Raw genomic sequence first — 20,477 nt, 5'->3', positions numbered from 1 at the left:
GAAGAATATAAGGAAACTGGAAAGAATAAAGAGGACAACAACAAAGATGGTGCCAGAATTGAAGGAAAAGAATTATGAAAAGTGACTGGAAGAAATGAGATTAATAACACTGGAAGAGAGAAATGGGGAGACTTGATAACAATGTACAAATTAGTAAACCATATAGAAAACGTAGACAAACAAGTTTTGGAGATGCATATGGATGAGGGAACAAGATGTACAAGAGGATGTACAAAAAAGATTAAAAAGAGTAAATATCTCAGTGACATCAAAAAATATAGTTATATTGAAGCATTGATCTTTGAAGTTGTTTAAGTGAGGAGGTGGTTACAGCTGTCAGTATGAGCAAATTTAAAGAGAAACTGGATAATTGCAGATATGGAGATGGGACAAATGAGCTTTAACTTGGACCTTGTACAATACAACTAGGTAAATACACAAGCACACACTCACACATACACATACACACATTACAAAAGAGATGGATCGGCAGATTGCATTTATCTCGATCTGAAAAAAATGAATTTCAGATTAATATACAAGGTTGAACGATTTTACCTCATACAGCAGCTAAATTATGCATATATGGTGATGAATACTCACTATATAATACTTGTGTGGGGGGTTTTGTTTTGGGGTCATGCATGGTTATGTCAGGGACATGACTTGTCTTAAGCTAAATCACAAAGTCCGTGCTGATAAGACTCGCTTGGAGGGGGACAGTGTAATGCACATGTTAGTATTAGTTTCCAGTATGGAATGGTGTATCTCTTATACCTCTTTCATTCAGCCAATGAGAGCTGTCCTTTTAGTGATTTATTAGAACATAATTGAACGTCATTTACTGTACTTGCCAGTGCATTACACACTTTCTTGAAAAATAAGTACCTAATAATCACCATGCATCTAATGCGGCCATAGTACAGATTCCTAGGCTTGTAAGCCTAGGCCTATAGCTCTTGAATTAAAGAAATAGTACACTAAGCACAAATATTGTTACTAATAAAATCTCTCTCTCTCTCTCTCTCTCTCTCTCTCTCTCTCTCTCTCTCTCTCTCTCTCTCTCTCTCTCTCTCTCTCTCTCTCTCTCTCTCTCCTTCCATCCAACCCTCCCTCTCTCCCCTTCCCTTCCCTGCCCTTCTCTCCTTCCCTTCACATTCCAAGCCCTCCTCTCCCTTCCCTTCCTCCCCCCCCACCCCCTCTCTCTCTCTCTCTCTCTCTCTCTCTCTCTCTCTCTCTCTCTCTCTCTCTCTCTCTCTCTCTCTCTCTCTCTCTTCTTCCCCTTCCCTGATCTCCTCTCCCTTCCCTGCCCTCCCTCCTCTCCCTTCCCCTTTCCTGCCCTCCTCTCCCTTCCTCTTTCCTACCCTCCTCTCCTTTCCCCTTCCCTGCCCTACTCTTCCTTCCCTCCTGCCCTCCCCCTTTTCCTGCTCTCCTTCCCCTTCCTCTCCCTTGTTCCTTATCTCTGACAGATAAGAGGAAGGAGAGGTGACAGGGAGGGAGGTCTGAGGCAAGATGAAAAAGGAAGGGAAATGAAAGGAAAAAGGGGAGGGACATTACCAGAGAAGGAGAGTACATGAAGTGCAGGAAAGGTGAAAGAGGAGGAAGGGGAGAAAGAAGAAAAAATAAATATAAGCAGCAAGGGTGAGGAATGAGTGAAGAATTAAAAGGAGAGAGGAAGTATTGAGAAGTTAGTATTCCCTTTTCCTGTCCCCTACTCCTTTTCATTTTTCCTCCATCCATTTCTTTCACATTTGTGATCTTCCATCCATTTTCATTCTCAATTAGTCTCATTCAACTTAGCAATCCTCAAGATTGTTGTTATTCTCTCTCTCTCTCTCTCTCTCTGTGAGTGTGTGTGTGTGTGTGTGTGTGTGTGTGTGTGTGTGTGTGTGTGTGTGTGTGTGTGTGTTGTGTGTGTGTGTGTGAGTGTGTGTGCATGCGAGAGAGAGAGAGAGAGAGAGAGAGAGAGAGAAAGAGAGAGAGAGAGAGAGAGAGAGAGAGAGAGAGAGAGAGAGAGAGAGAGAGAGAGAGAGAGAGAGAGAGAGAGAGATATGGTTTTAGATGTGATGGGTAGTACTGCACAGCCACAGCACTGCCTCACACCAGTTGCGAGGACAAAATACACACTTTTAAAAATTTTGGTGAAACTTTTGGTGTTGCCTTAGACATATCAAAAGCTTTTGATAGAGTTTGGCATGAAGCTTTGATTTCCAAGCTACCCTCCTGTGGCTTCTATCCTTCTCTCTATAACTTCATCTTAAGTTTCCTCCCTGACCATTCTATTGCTACTGTGGTAGATGGTCACTGTCCTCCTAAGTCTATTAACAATCGTGTTCCTCAGGATTCTGTCCTGTCACCCACTCTCTTCCTATTATTCATTAATGATCTTCTAAACCAAGCTTCTTGTCCTATCCACTCCTATGCAGATCATGCACAGAAGCCACAGAATGCCTGACTTCTGACCTCAATAAAATTTTTGATTGGGGCAGGGTAAATTTAGTAATGTTCAATGCCTCAAGAACTTAATTCCTCCACTTATCAACTCGACACAACCTTCCAGACATCTATCCCCTCTTCTTCAGTGACACTCAACTGTCCCCCTCGTCTACACTGAACATCCTCGGTCTGTCCTTTACTTATAATCTAAACTGGAAACTTCACACCTCATTTCCAGCTAAAGCAGCTTCTATGAAGTTAGGGGTTCTGTGTCATCTCTGCCAGTTTTTCTCATCCCCCTTCCCACCTCAGCAGCTAACTCTGTAGAAGGGCCTTATCTGTCCATGTATGGAGTATGCTTCATGTGTATGAGGGGGGGGTTCCACTCACACTGCTGTTTTTAGAGAGGTTGGAATCAAAAGCTTTTTGTCTTATCAACTCCTCCCCTCTAACTGACTGTCTCCTGCTTCTCTCTCATCGCTACAATATTGCAGCTTGCTATCTTCTACTGGTATTTTTGCACTAACTGCTCTTTTGATATTGCTAACTGCATACCTCCCCTCTTCCTGTGGCCTGGCTGCACAAAATTTTCTTCTTTCTCTCATTCTTATTCTGTCTACCTCTCTAATGCAAGAGTTAACCAGTACTCTCAATCATTCATCTCTTTCTTTGGTAAACTCTGGAACTCCCTGCCTGCTTTTGTATTTCCTCCTTCCTATGATGAACTCTTTCGAGAGGGAGATTTTAAGACACTTATCCTCTGTTTTTTGTATTATTCTATCTGACATTTCTATGAGAACTAGCATTTTTATTTATTTTTTTTGTTGCCCTTGGCCAGTGGCCCTATTGCATAACACACACACACACACACACACACAATTTTTTCAATAACTTTATGATGAAACAATTTTTTTTCCACAAAACATCCTTGTAAAATAGGGTAACATCTTATTCAGGGCTGCATCTAATACATCAGCAAATATGGTACTTCTGGCCAATCACCACATGTATACATGGCAGCCATGGTAGTTAGCCACTTAACCACAAAAGTACCCAGTGTCAAAATGCTAGACAAATGCAGTGGAAGTAAATTTAAGTACTATGATATTATTGTGCAGTTCCATAAGCAAGACAACTTGGATGTACATTTCTTAAGACTGTGCAATGTTTTGCTGAAGTCAATTGAGTCCTGAATACTTGGTGGTGCCAGTATCCTTTGAGGATGAGGAAGAGGTCAACCAATCACACCCTGGACATTCCACTTCCTATTAAGATATACAGTTAGATTAGGTCAGTGCACTTAAGGTGGGGTGCTTATTTTTCAAAATATCATATCTCATTCTTAGACTTTTTATAAATGTCCAAATTTGGTATAATTTAGCTTCCCCCACCCTAACACCCTGCTTTCCCACCTGTTCCCCAAGCTTGTTGAGAGAGAGAGAGAGAGAGAGAGAGAGAGAGAGAGAGAGAGAGAGAGAGAGAGAGAGAGAGAGAGAGAGAGAGAGAGAGAGAGAGAGAGAGAGAGAGAGAGAGAGAGAGAGAGAGAGAGAGAGAGAGAATGTTAACTGTATTTTACCAGTTATGACAGCATAGTGTGGGCAACCCCCTAGTTACTCAGATTAGCAACTTCCAAAGGTTAAGCAAGTGTAGCAGTGGTATGGACAGGTGGATATTCCCTGTTTATTGATTAGTTTTTAGGGATTTCCCCTTAAAAAGTGGTGTTTTTCTCCTTAGACTGCTTTTTCTCAAATATAGCCTATTTTGGCCTTCCCTACCCTAAAATTCCACTTTCCCACCAGGTCCCCAAGCTTGCTTGTCCTGGAGAGGGGTGGCAGTAGAATACATGGTTCACCCCCAACTTGGACCATTGCCAACTCAGACCAGACCACCACCAACTCGAATCATAAGATACCAACTCAGACCTCAATAATGGACCAACTTGGACCAGATCTACATATCAATAATAAAACAAAAGGTAAAAGCAAAAGTTTTAAAACAATAAAATTTATACATCCATGAAATTGTAATTCATTATTAACATGAATCTTGAAACAACAAGGTTAAAAGAATATAAAAATTAAAAATGTAGTAGTTGAAAAATAAAAGTATAAAAGCTTTAAAGCAATAAAATTCATACAACCAAGAAAATGTATTCAATTCACTATTAACAAACCTAAACTTACAAAAAATGTAAAACAAGGTTGAAGAAAAATAAAAACTAAAATATTGTGGTTGAAAAATAAATGTATAAAAGGTTCAAAACATTAAAATTCATGCATCCAAGATATTATGTGCAATTCATTATGAACAAATCTAAAACTATAAAGATGTATAACAACAAGGCTAAGAAACTAAAAATTAAAATGTAGTAGTTGAAAAACAAAAAAAAATGTAGTTGAAACAAAAAAAAAATTCACGCATAACATTTATGGTGACGTAATGAGAAACTGTCTTCAATAAGTTTTTAGCTGATCTGTGACCATTAGAAAATTGGTCCCAAAGTTTTACAAGTTGTCAGCGATGCTTGGTATATTTTGTTTTTTGGTGTCGCAATATCTTTCCATCATTTAATAAATGCACTTGTAGTGTTATGAGTTTTGCCTCATCATACAATAGTGTTATGAGTGAAAGGAAATCAAGTTGGCCTTTATGTGCTTTCAAATTCAAATTAAGTCTATAGTACCAACCTTCAACATCATTATTTGCTCTGACACTCCTTGCAAGGACACACCAAGTGGTGGGAGGCCACATCTCAGACCTCATCCATGAAGTGTTTACGTACTCTAAAAGATTTGATAGTGGTTGCGATCTATTTGTTTTCCTGTAAAATCTTAAAAATAGTCCTTCTATATGTTAAGCAGGCACATATAGTAACAAAAGCAATTGTCTTAAAAATTTTTGTTTCATTGTCATTTGTGTAGACAGACTGAAGGCTGAGTTCTTGGACTTTCCGCCAAACTCCCTGTCCCTGGTGAAAGACACAACCACACATAACCACACCTGGGAAAACATCTTGGATAACATGCCAAACACCTGCCTCAAAATCAAGTATTACTTCTTGAACTTTTAAATGTTCTCCCAGGATTTCTTTAGTCTTAATGAATACTTTCTTGTAGTCTTTGATCTTCTTACCAGACATTAAAGCAAATAAAAGGGGCATTTGTTTTAAGTCTCCATCACATTGCATGAATGTGTGAATGATAAAACGCTGCATGAAGAGCCACCTCAAAACTTTGAATGTTCCATCAACATACCATCTTTCTGATTTAGCAAATAACTGAAGCTGTTCTTGTGTTGCAAATAGTAAGTGACATCTGTCCCCTACACTTATACTGTACACTGTACTGAAGAAAGTTAAGTCCTATGTGTTCCTCATTAATATCAAAGGTCAATTCAACTGGCTCTGCAGGTCTGTTAGTTTGCCACCTTCTGCTTGCCTGTTGTGCAAGATTTACAGGGAGAGATAGCAAAGTAGTGGGCATGGTTGGATCTATGTTTTCAACAATCACTTCCTCTACAATTTCTGATGCTGGCCAAAACACATCCTCCATTGCTTTTTCTTTAATTAACTTTGACATGTTACTTGTGGTCACAGGGCATGGTTCTGGTGGGTGGGAATGTTCACTGGTCCTCTGATAAACACATTGTCCACTTCCTAGATTGTCATTCCACAGTTAAAAGTTTTATTGCACACTGTACATTGCCAATGAACACCAACACTTGTTTTCCTTTTAAATGTGTATGAATAACTAAGACTGTCTATAAGTTTATGGCTCCCTCTTTCAAGATACCTTTTCATATGTAATATCTTCTACCAATGCTTGTGCCTGATCCTAGCAACACTTGTGCCTGATCAGGTGGATGATCCTCAATAGAGCAGTCAACATTGATGTTCAATGAGTGAAGCTCATTTAGAACTTCACAATTACGGTCTTGTGCAGAAGAGCATGTGGCACACCTCCAGTTTATTTCCAGACCTTCCCTTACTGTCAGTCTCACAAGATCTATGTTGCTAAAAACTGCATCCATCACACAACAATGCCTTCTGCAAAATTATTAAATTATAATAAAGACAATTAGACAATTTGTCACTATTTAAACTTCTGATATTTTGTCAAATTTATTGTACTGCATCCTTTGCCTTCAAGAATAGTACTTACTACTAAATATAGACCAGGGTATGCAAAAGGTGTGTGATGAAATTGCTTGATGCTAGAAGATAATTTATATAGAGTTCAGTAATTTACACCTATATATTCAATTTTCGTAATATACTAATAAATCAGGAAAACTGCACCTGTTGGGGTCACACTACATTTAGCCACATCCAACACTTGCCCATGATATGCTTACTGCAGTCTAGAAATGAAACATGAGTGATGGTGAGAGGATTCTGATAATTCAGCTAAGGTTTGGATCTTGAGTTCCAGTTGGAATAAACGATTGTTCAAGTTTGTAATAATAATGGCCAGAGTTGGTCGTTCTGAATGGTCCGAGTTGGAATTTCAAAATGTTCTGAGTTGGTATTTCAGAATAGTCCGAGTTGGTTGAGATAACAGTCCGAGCTGGACCTACCCCGAATAAATATGGGACCGCTTTTGGTAAGATTTACCTCATAAACGTAAGAACCAACGCTGGAAAAAAAAAAAAAGGCCACCATTCCTCGCGTATCACACATGGTCTCACCATAGTAAACTTGCAAACAAAATACAAACACATTTAAGGGGAGTTTTGCCAGTCACAGCGGTACAGTGTAGCGAAAGGATAAACTGCCAAAACACCTGAAGAGCTAAGTTTGTTACCTTGCTGTCGGATGATTATAGGAAACAAGTGATGTACTGTTTACAAGGCAAACCAAACAAACCTTACCTTTTCAGTACAATCATTAAGCCGGTCGATCAAACGGCTCGCTTCCGGTGGATACTGTAGTTGTCACTCACCATCTGTACAGCATGAAGGATGATAGTCCGAGTGGCCCGCCGTGCCTCGCCACTTTCTTCGCCTCGCTCTCTGTCTCTGCCGCTCGGGAGAGACCTTTCAAACGGTACCTAACCTTTGTATTTAAGTCTTTCTTTCTTGATGGCCTCCAACTGTGATATTTTCTTTTGATTGTTTTGTTTACTGTATTCCGTTCTTATTGTTTCACGTACAACCCATGGAACTATAACATTATATCTCCATGGTGCAACTTTTTCATTTTTCTACCAATATTACCGAAATTATACAACGCCAAATATATCTTCTACGTTTATAGATTAAAAAATCTCGAATATTTTTGCTTAATTCTCATGAAATATTTTTAACCTATATAGAAGAATTTTGCAGCAATATATTCCCACAAGCAGCTGAGCGGGCCGACCTCAACACGCCTCACCGAATGAAGGTTGTAAACAATAACAAATAAAATCTCCGGCTTCATACTGATGTATTATAGTATATCGCACCTTAAGTATACGTATCATTGCCATTATTTTTAAAGTCATGATTGTATTATCAAGTATTGAAACATATTTTATGGGTAAATAACTTCACTATACAGTAAAATTGAAGGTTTATGTAAAGGTAAGTTCTATGTTGGATCATTCCCGGTGCTAGTGGTTCAAGTGTTTTTACTGTAGTACTGCTATACTGTAAAACATTACAGGTGGTTTTATATTAACAAAGTCTTGTCTTCATCTCAGATGTAATGGAAGAAATGTGAATTTTTCTAGGGGTAAATTAGGTTTGAGGATAATGCTTCACGTGGTTATTATTATTATTATTATTATTATTATTATTATTATTATTATTATTATGGAGAGTAACGATTATATGTGTACTCTTTCTTCTCACGTTTTTATCCGTGTTTATTTAACTTGGCATGGTGAAACATATGATGTCCTTTGATGGCATTTTTATTTAGTTAATCATTTCCTTCAGGCACAAATTATAATAAAGCACTGAGTTAGAAATGTTGATAGGGATATATAGGAAGTGAAATTGGAGCTATGAGTTACTGGAGTGAAAGATCTTAACTGAATTAAAAGATGTGCCATCCTCTCTGAAGTCTTGTGAATTTCCGCTTGCCATAGTTGTTAAGTGTTCCATAAACATAATTTTCCTTTATGGTATTGAATATATATATATATATATATATATATATATATATATATATATATATATATATATATATATATATATATATATATATATATTGTTTTTTATTTATTTATTTTATTTATTTATTTTTTTTCAGATTACATAGAGAAAGATATGAGGACCATCAGATATATTCTGGGTTTAGAAGCTACCATCGTGTTCAGGCCAGTATGCAGAGGTAGTAGAGTGTTCGGGAGAAGGAATGCTCTCAGATTACAATCACTCCAGTTAGCACACCACTTCTCTTGTTCACAGGTAACTACAGAACATATAGTTGTTGTGTGTTGTTTCAACCTGATCTTCCAGTATTTACTATTATTATTTCTTGTCAAACTAAAATTTTCCATCTCTCATTCATCACTGATTATAATATCAACAGTATTGGAAAGGATTATATTGTGTTCCATTAGGTCTTACAAAAACATTACTTTGTTATCAAGTGTATAATGGTTATGCCTTATGCAAAAGTTATGTAAGATTTTGGTGATACTGAAGTCTGGATCAAATCAACTTTTATTTTTGCACTGGAGAAAGGATTTCCCTTCTTCGAAAATGTTGCATTGTAATCATGGGACAGTCAAGACTGACCAGCATGCACTAGAACCTTTCTGATCATTTTGAGTATTTAAATTCGAAAAGAACTTGCCAGTGTAAACTGATTAAAAAAAAAAAAAATGAATTAGATATTCTATCAAGTTTCTACCATCTCATGATTTTGCTTTCTTTCACTAGCATAGGTGGGCATTATTGCGATAAATGATTGTGATAATTTATCATGATAACAATATCGGGTTATCGGTTATTTGATAATTCATTTTCCAGAGTTATCGATTCATCAGTATTGCTGATACTTTTGATTCCAAATTAGTGATAATTGATCATTTTAATTTTTGGAACATGAATATATTGAAGTTTTAAACTTTCAAAATCAAATGTAGTTATTTTACTTAAAACTGTACTTTTCATTGGAGAAAAGACAAGATAAACATTGAAATTGAATTTTTCTAAGATTTTAAAAATTTTCTGAGATAAAGATAAAAATAAAGATTTGGATTTAACAGTTTTTTAAAATTTTAAATATCATTATCATTATTGCTAGTATTGGAATTTTGGATTCAGTGATTTATCAGTTATCATATTATTGGGCAATAAATTTATCACCAGTTATCGATTTATTGGTTATTGCCAATAAGGTTGTTATCGATTTATTGGTTACTATGATATTTTTTTTGTTATTGCACCCAGCTGTGCTCATTAAAATAAGTTTTCAGTACAAATTGCCTTTTCTCAGACATTTGGGATGAAGCTGAAGAAAAAAACAGCAAAAGTAGCGGAGTGAAAAGAAAGACTAATGCTTGATTTTTTTTAAATCTTTACATAAATTTTCATCAAGAGGTTGATCAATAGGTAAAGGTAAGCTATAGAACTAAGTAAATCCATTAATTGTTACTCCTAAAGTTGTAAAATCACAAAAAGAAAATACCAGCTTATTTCCATCAACTTATTAGTGTTCTTGAGTTTGCTGGTAAATTAGTTAAAAGAAGTGAGGCATCAATTAACTCAAGTATTCATAAAATGGACAGGAAAGAAAGGAGATCACTTATGTGTATGGCAGATCTTGAAAGGAAGACAAACATGCAGTAATCACTTTCAAAGAAGCAGCAACCAGGAAAAGAACAGAAGATGGCAGGAAGTTGTAATGAATTGTGAGATAGAGGAGTTTTTAGATAAAAAAAATACACCTCCCTTTTATTTTATGTGCTATCTACTTTGAACTTTTACAATATCTCTTTAATATCTTTTTAATTTACAGACAGAAACACTTCACAACCACAGTGATAGAAGGTGGTCAGAAAAAGCTGTAAGAACATACCACCAGAGAGCATATGGGAAATTATCTACAGCAGAAGAGCCAAATGTGGAATTTTGTTCAGCCAACAGAATTATACAGCCAACAATACATGCAGAGATGATCCAGCAGTACTTCAGTAAGAAAATAAACTGATTTTTTTAAGTAAATAAGTTTAAATAAGCCTAATCTTTGGTTAGTGATAAATATTTCTGTTGTGAGTTTTCTGGTGCCAGATGTTCTTTAAATAAAAGGCTGATAAATAATTAGTCATTAATATTTCTAATAAATTTTCATGTGGTGTCTTCAGATTTAGCCAAGACCTCAGCTTACCGGATACTGGATAAAGATAAGCGTCTGAAAGTCTGTGATGTTCATAACCTGGCAAGGAATATGAATACTCTCCAGGTTAGTTATGCACACACACACACACACACACACACACACACACACACACACACACACACACACACACACACACACACACACACACACACACACACACACACACACACACACACACACACACACACACACACACACACACACACACACACACACACACATATATATATATATATATATATATATATATATATATACTACTTGACAACCTTCTAAACATAACAAATTTCACTTTGTATCTTGTACATAATAAAGATACCTTATTTCTGGAGGAATTTGGTGCTTGGTATCAGTTTTGAAGAATGGGCATGACGTGGGATTCAAGCAACTGGCAACTATATCATGACAATGTCCAGGCACATTCTTCATATCTCATCCAAGATTTCTTGGCTAAACACTAAATTACTATGGATCACTGGACTCCCTACTCTGCAAATATGAAAGGGTCCCAGTTTGGCAGCTAAAAAGATATCATATAAGAGGCAATAGTGGACCTGGTAGTCATTCAAAAATAGAATATATAGAAATGTTTTCAGCAATGGAAGGATCAATTGGCTAAGAGTGTGGAATCATATTTTGAAGGACATTAGAGTCAGAACCCAAAAAGTAAGCCACTTTGTTGTAAAACTCAAGGTCAGATACATTTTAGCAGATCTTAAATATATATATATATATATATATATATATATATATATATATATATATATATATATATATATATATATATATATATATATATATATATATATATATATATATATATAATTTATTTATTTATTTTTATTTTATTTTATTTTTTTATGCCACAGAAGGAGATACCACAGTTTGATAGTCTTACACAGGTGTGGGACAATTGGGTGTGGAAAGAGAGGCTACTTGCTATGAAGGAGCCTTGTTCCAGACCAAATTGTTCAAGCTATGCAGCTGATTCCTGTAAACTGAGGGCAGGAATACTTTCCCTTCTCTGTCAGGGGTCAGGGGGCTAATAGTGCTGTGAATGAATGTGAATGTGAAAGTTGTGTGCCTTGTCTTGGCTACTCTCCTTTTTGAGGGAGCCTTGGTATATGTATATATGTATGTATGTATGTATGTATGTATGTATGAGTATGCAGATATTTTAATGTGCCCATATAATTATTTGTAATTGGTTTTCAGAAAAACAGTTTTGACCCAGTGAATGTACGAAACCATCTAGCACTACTCTACCGTTGTCCACTTACAACAGAACACAATATTGGTGTTATGAAGGAGCTGGGACTAAATGATCTTAGAGCTGAACACTTGATACAGTAAGTTATATTTCATCACCTCAATTATATTGACATCCTCATGGACCAATGATTGAAATATAATATACATTTCCATATCTTGGGGCTTGGAAAGAAAACTCACTCTTATTTAATGCCTCTGTTTTATTTCATAAGTTTATTTGGTTATGGGATTCAGCACCAATGTTTTCTGTTCTTTGCTGCAATTTTTTGGTTTCACACACACACACACACAAACACACACACATGATAAGCAAGTCACATAGAGACGTAGAGGAAGTAGAAAAACAAAACTAAGGGCAGAATATAAATGAGAAGTTAAGGTGGACTAATTAATGAATAATATATATATATATATATATATATATATATATATATATATATATATATATATATATATATATATATATATATATATATATATATATATATATATATTAAAATTGTATATGGACAGGAAATTCTCTTTCAAACATGTTTGCTTGAAAGTGATGGCAAGTTTTGCATTTTGTATTTTTTGAAGGACTTCCTGTTTATTTGTTAATAGTGTCCAATTCTCTTTTGTGTGTTGTGTATAACATCTTTATAGTGTGACATCTTTGCCAAATCGTGATTTTGGGTCCATGGCCCTTCTTCAGTGGCTGTGATGGGATGCTTCACTCTTGATAGTTGGGGAGAGAATGAGTAGCTGGTCGGAGCAGCCAGTATTTAAGGCTGTCCTTTGCTTCACACACATGGTGTCATGGCTTGTGATTGGTTATTTTGCAACACTGCTGTTCTTATGCTGGGTAAAGCAAAAGGACAGCAACGCTGCAGAATGACCAAGCACAAGCCATGAAGGCACGTGGGAGGCAGTGAATGACCTTAAATACTGCTTGCTCCAACCAGCTACTCATTCTTTCCCCAACCATCAGGAGTAAAACATCCCACCACAGCCACTGAATGGTCATAGACCCCAAAATCATGATATGACAGGGATGATATATATATATATATATATATATATATATATATATATATATATATATATATATATATATATATATATATATATATATATATATATATCTTCAACAGAGCTATCAAATTATTCAAATCAAGTGTGGCAGCGATCAAGAAATGGGGACTGTTACCTGAACACTATGATCCAATGGAGACTTTAACTTCACTGGAAATACCAGACCATGTGCTGAATAATGTAAAATTTTCTGACTGCATCAATGACTTAACTTTGGCACAGGTATTTAAAATTTTTTTTTAGTTTTCTGATTCTTCCATTGATTATTCAGAATATATTTGTAGGAGCATTACAGTCTTAAAATCCAAACTTATGCACCTACATACATCCTAACAGTTGCACCAGAAAATGAGCAGTGTGTACCTGTCTTGGCGTCTGAATTGTAGTGAAAAGGAAGTTAGCAAGCTGCAGCAAACATACAGGCTTGCCAAGAAAAGTATGAAGTTGCAACAGAAGGTATTAGTTCAGCTGGAACATGAATGGAATATTGACATTCCAAAGGTAAAAACATAAATGTGTGTGTGTGTGTGTGTGTGTGTGTGTGTGTGTGTGTGTGTATATATATATATATATATATATATATATATATATATATATATATATATATATATATATATATATATATATATATATATATATATATATATATATATATATATATATATTGGAAATTTCATACCATCTCTAGCTAAAACAGCTTCTATGAAGTTAGGGATTCTGAGATGCCTCCACTGGTTTTTCCCACCCTCCCACCTGCTAACTCTGTACAAGGGCCTTATCCATCCATGTATGGAGTATGCTTCACATGTCTGGGGGGGGGCGGTGGGGTTCCACTCATACTGCTCTTTTAGACAGGGTGGAATCAAAAGCTTTTTGTCTCATCAACTCCTCTCCTCTAACTGACTGTCTTCAGCCTCTTTCTCATCACCTCAGTGTTGCATCTCTTGCTATCTTCTACTGCTATTTTCATGCTAACTGCTTTTCTGATCTTTCTAACTGCATGCCTCGCCTCCTCCCATGGCCTCACTGCACAAGACTCTTCTTTCTTTCACCGCTATTCTGTCCACCCTCTAATGCAGGAGGAGGATGCAGTAGACACCTGCCAAAACGATAATTACTCGCAGTGAGGTCTAAAGCACTGTTCAGGGGGTGCTGTGAACTTATCATTAAACCCAGCTGTGACCTCACTGAACGTTTCCCTTTGTGTCTCACAACACAAGGGGGCAGTCACAGCCTACCCTCTAAAGACAACTCTCTTCCTCCACACAAAACTACAAACACCTAATACTAATAACACACACACCCTTCACTCAAAAATTTCAAAATTATCATGGCGACTCCTACACCAGCCTCGGAGTCCCCATCTGGGGAGGGGACCATAAATGTCCCCAGGTCAGACTGCCTTTCTGTCAATGACCCTAAGTGTCTTGACATCCCCCCTCAACTTTTTCTTCATTAACTTCTGCTACATTCGTGGTCTAAGATCTAATTTTCAATCTGTAGAACACCACCTCTTCTCTTCTAAATCTCATCTTTTCCTCACTGAAACTCAGGTGTCTGAGACAACTGACAGTAGCCCCTTTTCTGTTTCCTTCTACTTTCTCTATCCTCATTTTCGATCCAAAGCTGGATGTTGCATTTATGTGCGCAATGACAACCTGCTCTCATGCCCATGCTCTTGAATCTTCCGGGTTTTCCACCATATGGCTATGACTACAGAGTCAGTCTCAAACTAAATTTATCTGTGCTGTATACCTCTCACGTAACTTCTCTGACTATAAGAAATTCTTTGACTACTTAACTTTGAAAGTGGAGCACATTCTGATCCTCTTCCCTTTTGCAGAGATCTCTATTCTTGGAGACTTCAATGTTCACCACCTGCTTTGGCTTTCGTCTCCCTTCACTGACCATCCTGGTGAACTAGCCTTCAACTTTGCTATAACAGAGGTGATAGTGTCTGGCATGGTGGCATACATTCCTCACTCTTTTTCTCGACCTAAACCTTCCAAACCTTGGTTTAACACAGCTTGTTCTCGTGTTATACATGATAGAGAGGTGGCCCACAAAAGGTACTTAAGCCTTCCATCACAAGAATCTCATGCACTTTATATTTCTGCCCAGAACCATGCCAGGTCTGTTCTCCAACTAGCCAAAAACTACTTAATTAACAGAAAGTGTCAAAACCTTTCAAGATCTAACTCCCCTCGTGACTTCTGGCATCTAGCCAAAAATATCTCTAATAACTTTGCTTCTTCTTCTTTCCCTCCTTTATTTCAACCAGATGGCACCACTGCTATCACATCTATTTCTAAAGCTGAACTCTTTGCTCAAACCTTTGCTAAAAACTCTACCATGGATGATTCTGGGCTTGTTCCTCCCTCTCCTCCACCCTCTGACTACTTCATGCCACCTATTAAAATTCTTCGCAATGATGTTTTCCATGCCCTTGCTGGCCTAAACCCTCGGAAGGCTTATGGACCTGATGGGGTCCCTCCTATTGTTCTCCGAAACTGTGCCTCTGTGCTTGCACCTTGCCTAGTCAAACTCTTTCAGCTCTGTCTGTCAACATCTACCTTTCCTTCTTGCTGGAAGTTTGCCTACATTCAACCTGTTCCTAAAAAGGGTGACCGTTCTAATCCCTCAAACTACCGTCCTATTGCTTTAATTTCCTGCCTATCTAAAGTTTTTGAATTTATCCTCAACAGGAAGATTCTTAAACATCTATCATTTCACAACCTTCTATCTGATCGCCAGTATGGGTTCCGTCAAGGCCACTCTACTGGTGATCTTCTGGCTTTCCTTACTGAGTCTTGGTCATCCTCTTTTAGAGATTTTGGTGAAACTTTTGCTGTTGCCTTAGACATATCAAAAGCTTTTGATAGAATCTGGCACAAAGCTTTGATTTCCAAACTACCCTCCTACGGTTTCTATCCTTCTCTCTGTAACTTCATCTCAAGTTTCCTTTCTGACCGTTCTATTGCTGCTGTGGTAGACGGTCACTGTTCTTCTCCTAAATCTATTAACAGTGGTGTTCCTCAGGGTTCTGTCCTGTCACCCACTCTCTTCTTATTATTCATTAATGATCTTCTAAACCAAACTTCTTGTCCTATCCACTCCTACGCTGATGATACCACCCTGCACTTTTCCACGTCTTTTCATAGACGTCCAACCCTTCAGGAGGTAAACATATCACGCAGGGAAGCCACAGAACGCCTGACTTCTGATCTTTCTAAAATTTCTGATTGGGGCAGAGCAAACTTGGTATTGTTCAATGCCTCAAAAACTCAATTCCTCCATCTATCAACTCGACACAACCTTCCAGACAACTATCCCCTCTTCTTCAATGACAGTCAACTGTCCCCCTCTTCTACACTGAACATCCTCGGTCTGTCCTTTATTTATAATCTGAACTGGAAACTTCACATCTCATCTCTAGCTAAAACAGCTTCTCTGAAGTTAGGTGTTCTGAGACGTCTCCGCCAGTTTTTCTCACCCCCCCAGCTGCTAACTCTGTACAAGGACCTTATCTGTCCATGTATGGAGTATGCTTAACATGTCTGGGGGGGTTCCACTCATACTGCTCTTCTAGACAGGGTGAAATCAAAAGCTTTTCCTCTCATCAACTCCTCACCTCTAACTGACTGTCTTCAGCCTCTCTCTCACCGCCGCAATGTTGCATCTCTAGCTGTCTTCTACCGCTATTTTCATGCTAACTGCTCTTCTGATCTTGCTAACTGCATGCCTCCCTTCCTTCCGCAGCCTCGCTGCACAAGACTTTCTTCTTTCTCTCACCCCTATTCTGTCCACCTCTCTAATGCAAGAGTTAACCAGTATTCTCAATCATTCATCCCTTTCTCTGGTAAACTCTGGAACTCCCTGTCTGCTTCTGTATTTCCACCTTCCTATGACTTGAATTCCTTCAAGAGGGAGGTTTCAAGACACTTATTCATCAATTTTTGACCACTGCTTTGACCCTTTTATGGGACTGGCATTTCAGTGGGCATTTTTTTTTATTAGATTTTTGTTGCCCTTGGCCAGTGTCCTTCCTACATAAAAAAAAAAAAAAAAATATATATATATATATATATATATATATATATATATATATATATATATATATATATATATATATATATATATATATATATATATATATATATATATATGAGGTGTCCTCCAGCCAAAACTGAGATAACTGTGCATCGCATTCTATTGAGGTCTTAATTTCACCTGGGAGTGGATGAATGCCCCATCAATAAGGTCAAAAATCTATACAAGGAGAGAATGATTTTGATGTCTAGTCGACCATCAATGCAGGCATAACACACTGCTGAGCAATATTCTATGTTAGAAGGGCTGCCCATCCAGGATGAGTAGCCATTATAATTCAGAAAATTTTTTCTGGCAAATTCTGTATAAGATGGGCAGCTTACTCCAGTGCAGGGAGGGCATCAGCCCATCAGAGCCCTCCCCTCTGATAACATGGTACTCTCAGCCAATGGGAAGCCAGTTGCATTCACCTGCCATTAGTTCCTTTTATTTTGGTACCTTGGTTGGGACAAAAATGATGCTCCCAGCTTTTCTGCTGTGTATTAATAACTGGATGAGTAGCCCTTAAGCCATTACCTAATTTCTTCACCATTTTCTCACTTTATGTTATTATTAATATTGTTAACTTGTGTTTTCATCTTCAATATTCACAAATTATTATTATTATTGTGTGCAGGATTCAGAGAAGAAATGTCCTCTAACTTTGGTGGATTTCCAAAATATGCAAAAATTAGGTAGTGAATATCATGATCTCAAAAATTTTTTTAGATGATCATGATTTTGATTGTCCACCAGTCATTTTGAGACCAAGTTCATTGTAATAACATATATAATAAGAAAGTTATGCTTGTCGGAAGTTTGCCAAACTTTGAGTGCATTTTTCTCATTTTCTTTATTTTGGGGTGAGCAGCCCTTCTAATGCAGGACACCTCATACACACACACACACACACACACACACACACACACACACACACACACACACACACACACACACACACACACACACACACACACACACACACATTTTTTCATTTATCTTTTTTCCCACATTAAGTTTTGCTGAGAACTGTATGGCTGTAAAGCACCCAGGTGTTTACACTCACTCAGGCTCACATTCATAAGCATCTCTTGTTTGCTTGACATGTCTGCCTGTTGTGTAAATAAATAGAAAGTGTAATTACAGACAGTGAAAGTCAGCCAGATTCAGTTTGCATTTTTTTTTTAATGCTGTCCCTAATTGACATTGTTTTACTCTCCAATAAATTAAAGAAATCTAAAGATACCTCAAACCATGCCTCAAGTGGTACTGAAGAGAATTATCCTAAGGTTGCCATTTCCTGTAACGGATTCCAGAAAGGAGCAGATGATCATGATGGAAATGTAATGTATTTCTAGCAGTCTGATCAGAACCTTGATTGGGTTTATCCTCTCTCAAGTTTATTGTTCAGTGCCATGTGCTGCACTGGTCACAACATTTTCTTTGCAACAATTTGGCATTAAAAACACAACTCTTTATCTCAGATAAAATGTAAAATCAAGACATGATAATGAGGAGAATTCTTTGGCTTCATATACAAGTATCTCTTGTGGAAGGACATAACAAAGAGAACATCTTAATCCCTCATCCTAATAAGAAGTTATTTTAATTTTTAGGTGATAGATGATATGAATATTATCAGAATGGATATGATTATACAAATTATAATCAAATTACTTTTTCAGGTCAGACTGAATGGCTATCTTCTTACTTGTAGCCCTACTAACATATCTCTTATTGACAACAAGGTGAAGCAAATAGCAGGAATAAGCCTAAAAGAATATGTTGTTATGACTCCACGTATTCTTACCATCCCATACCATCAGCTGTTGCAAGTTGACCAAATTCTATCAAAGTTGGATCTTCCAGAGGTCAGCAGTTATAAATTTACTTGTATTGATGCATTGCTTGTGAATGTATATGTAAAAAAAATTGTTACAGCCAACATCCTTTAAGCTTGGTATATAGCCAAAGTTAAATTAGAGCTTGTATAAGGTTAAAAATTATTACATTAAATAAATTTCAGACATCATTGAAGGCCCTCCCTCGAATATGTACGCTGCATCCAGACACTTTACAGGAACGCCTCAATGAACTTCAACAGATTCCTGAATTCTACGCTCTGCAATCACATCCTCGCATGCTGCATCTCATATACTACCATAACAAGGTAACCTCACGACTGGACCAGTTGCAACAAGTGAAGAATACCAGTGCACTACCAAGTCTGAATACACTATCAGGAACAAAAAAAGTTTTTGATAAATATATGACAGTTGGAGATCTGAGACAAAACAAGAGGGATGTTGTAATGTTATTGTCAAAGCATATGAATACAAAACCTAATATAATTAGAAAACATTTGCACCATCAGTGTTGGGGATCACAGACAAATGTGATTAATGTTCAGAGGAATATCTTAACCCTTAGAGGAGTAGGTTTCACTGAAGAGCAGCTCATGGTTGGCCTTGATGTTTTGCTTTATCCACCAGACTTACTACATGATCAGCTAGCTCTGCTACCACATAGACCTCAGGTTCAACCATTCTCAGACTACAAATCAGATGTAAATATTTTACAGCTGCTCTTATATTTCATGGAGAAGAATGCCTCACTCACTTCACTAAGTTAGTCTTTCAATAAGTTATAAAATACTAGAAAAAAAAATTATGTAAATAAAAAAGTACATATAAATTCAACTATATTTTCTTAATAAAGCCTATATACATTATAAATGATCAACTCTGTTTATTTATACAATATTATGATTACAGGATAGCTGTAATTTGTAAATAACTGACTGGCTTACATTGTGGGAGAGATTTGTAATATTCACAAGATGTACTTTGGCTTAAAATATATAAAGTACTGAAAATATGTTTTTAATAAAATTGCATTATATGTATATTTCTCATTTCTCCTCCAATACATTAGAAATTCCTTAAAAATTCACACCAGAAGAGATCTTACTTAGTCCTTTCCAAACATACATCATGTGTATTCTATAGATATCCCAAATTTATTCTATAAGATAAATTATGCACAAAATGGAAAAGAAAATACAATGTTGATAAAAGTATAGAACCAGATCTTGCAACTTTGACAAAATTCTTTATACTAACATATAACTGGTAATACAGTTCTATTTGTATAGGTTTTACTAGATAAAACATGTAAAGTTTTAAAGATTTGTGTAGAATACTGATGTTTAGTGTGAATGAACTGAGTAATGAAAGATGTACATTCAAGTATGTCAACAAGAGGTATAGAGCTG

General features: G+C 36.8%; 2 protein-coding genes across 9 annotated transcripts in view; one reads left to right on the top strand and one right to left on the bottom strand.

Moving 5' to 3' along the window:
• LOC135101378 (DNA polymerase subunit gamma-1-like) overlaps nt 1-7,526 on the bottom strand; it is a 43,377-nt gene extending 35,851 nt beyond the window's left edge. For 4 of the 5 annotated variants that reach the window (XR_010269245.1, XR_010269244.1, XM_064005280.1 and 1 more), the window contains exon 1: nt 7,306-7,443. The gene's annotated coding sequence lies outside the window, so the exon portion shown is untranslated. Of the gene's footprint in view, nt 1-7,305 lie in introns of all 5 variants that reach the window. The other variant, XM_064005281.1, reaches the window with a different exon arrangement.
• On the top strand, nt 7,347-20,104 carry LOC135101379 (transcription termination factor 5, mitochondrial-like). 4 transcript variants are annotated; one of them, XM_064005284.1, is made up of 9 exons: nt 7,347-7,480; nt 8,672-8,829; nt 10,388-10,562; nt 10,734-10,831; nt 11,984-12,117; nt 13,174-13,336; nt 13,451-13,615; nt 18,889-19,074; nt 19,230-20,104. In XM_064005284.1, exons 1-9 carry the CDS (start codon nt 7,396-7,398, stop codon nt 19,833-19,835), a joined length of 1,770 nt encoding a protein of 589 aa, XP_063861354.1. In that variant the 5' UTR covers nt 7,347-7,395; the 3' UTR covers nt 19,836-20,104. The 4 variants fall into 4 exon arrangements, with proteins under 4 accessions (XP_063861354.1, XP_063861356.1, XP_063861355.1 ...); XM_064005286.1 differs by lacking the exon at nt 7,347-7,480 and adding an exon at nt 7,773-7,819; XM_064005285.1 differs by lacking the exon at nt 7,347-7,480 and adding an exon at nt 7,826-7,998.
• The last annotated feature ends 373 nt before the right edge of the window (nt 20,105-20,477 follow it).

Source organism: Scylla paramamosain, chromosome 6, assembly GCF_035594125.1.
Source record: "Scylla paramamosain isolate STU-SP2022 chromosome 6, ASM3559412v1, whole genome shotgun sequence".
Classification (NCBI taxonomy): domain Eukaryota; kingdom Metazoa; phylum Arthropoda; class Malacostraca; order Decapoda; family Portunidae; genus Scylla; species Scylla paramamosain.
Note: the sequence above shows the minus strand (reverse complement) of the source record. Positions and strands in the feature narration are given on the sequence as shown.

Coding starts and splice junctions, on each gene's coding strand:
- LOC135101379 (XM_064005284.1), top strand. CDS start 7,396: ATGATAGTCCGAGTGGCCCGCCGTGCCTCGCCACTTTCTTCGCCTCGC. Junction 10,563..10,733: donor GATGATCCAGCAGTACTTCA/GTAAGAAAATAA, acceptor TGGTGTCTTCAG/ATTTAGCCAAGACCTCAGCT. Junction 13,616..18,888: donor GGAATATTGACATTCCAAAG/GTAAAAACATAA, acceptor TTACTTTTTCAG/GTCAGACTGAATGGCTATCT.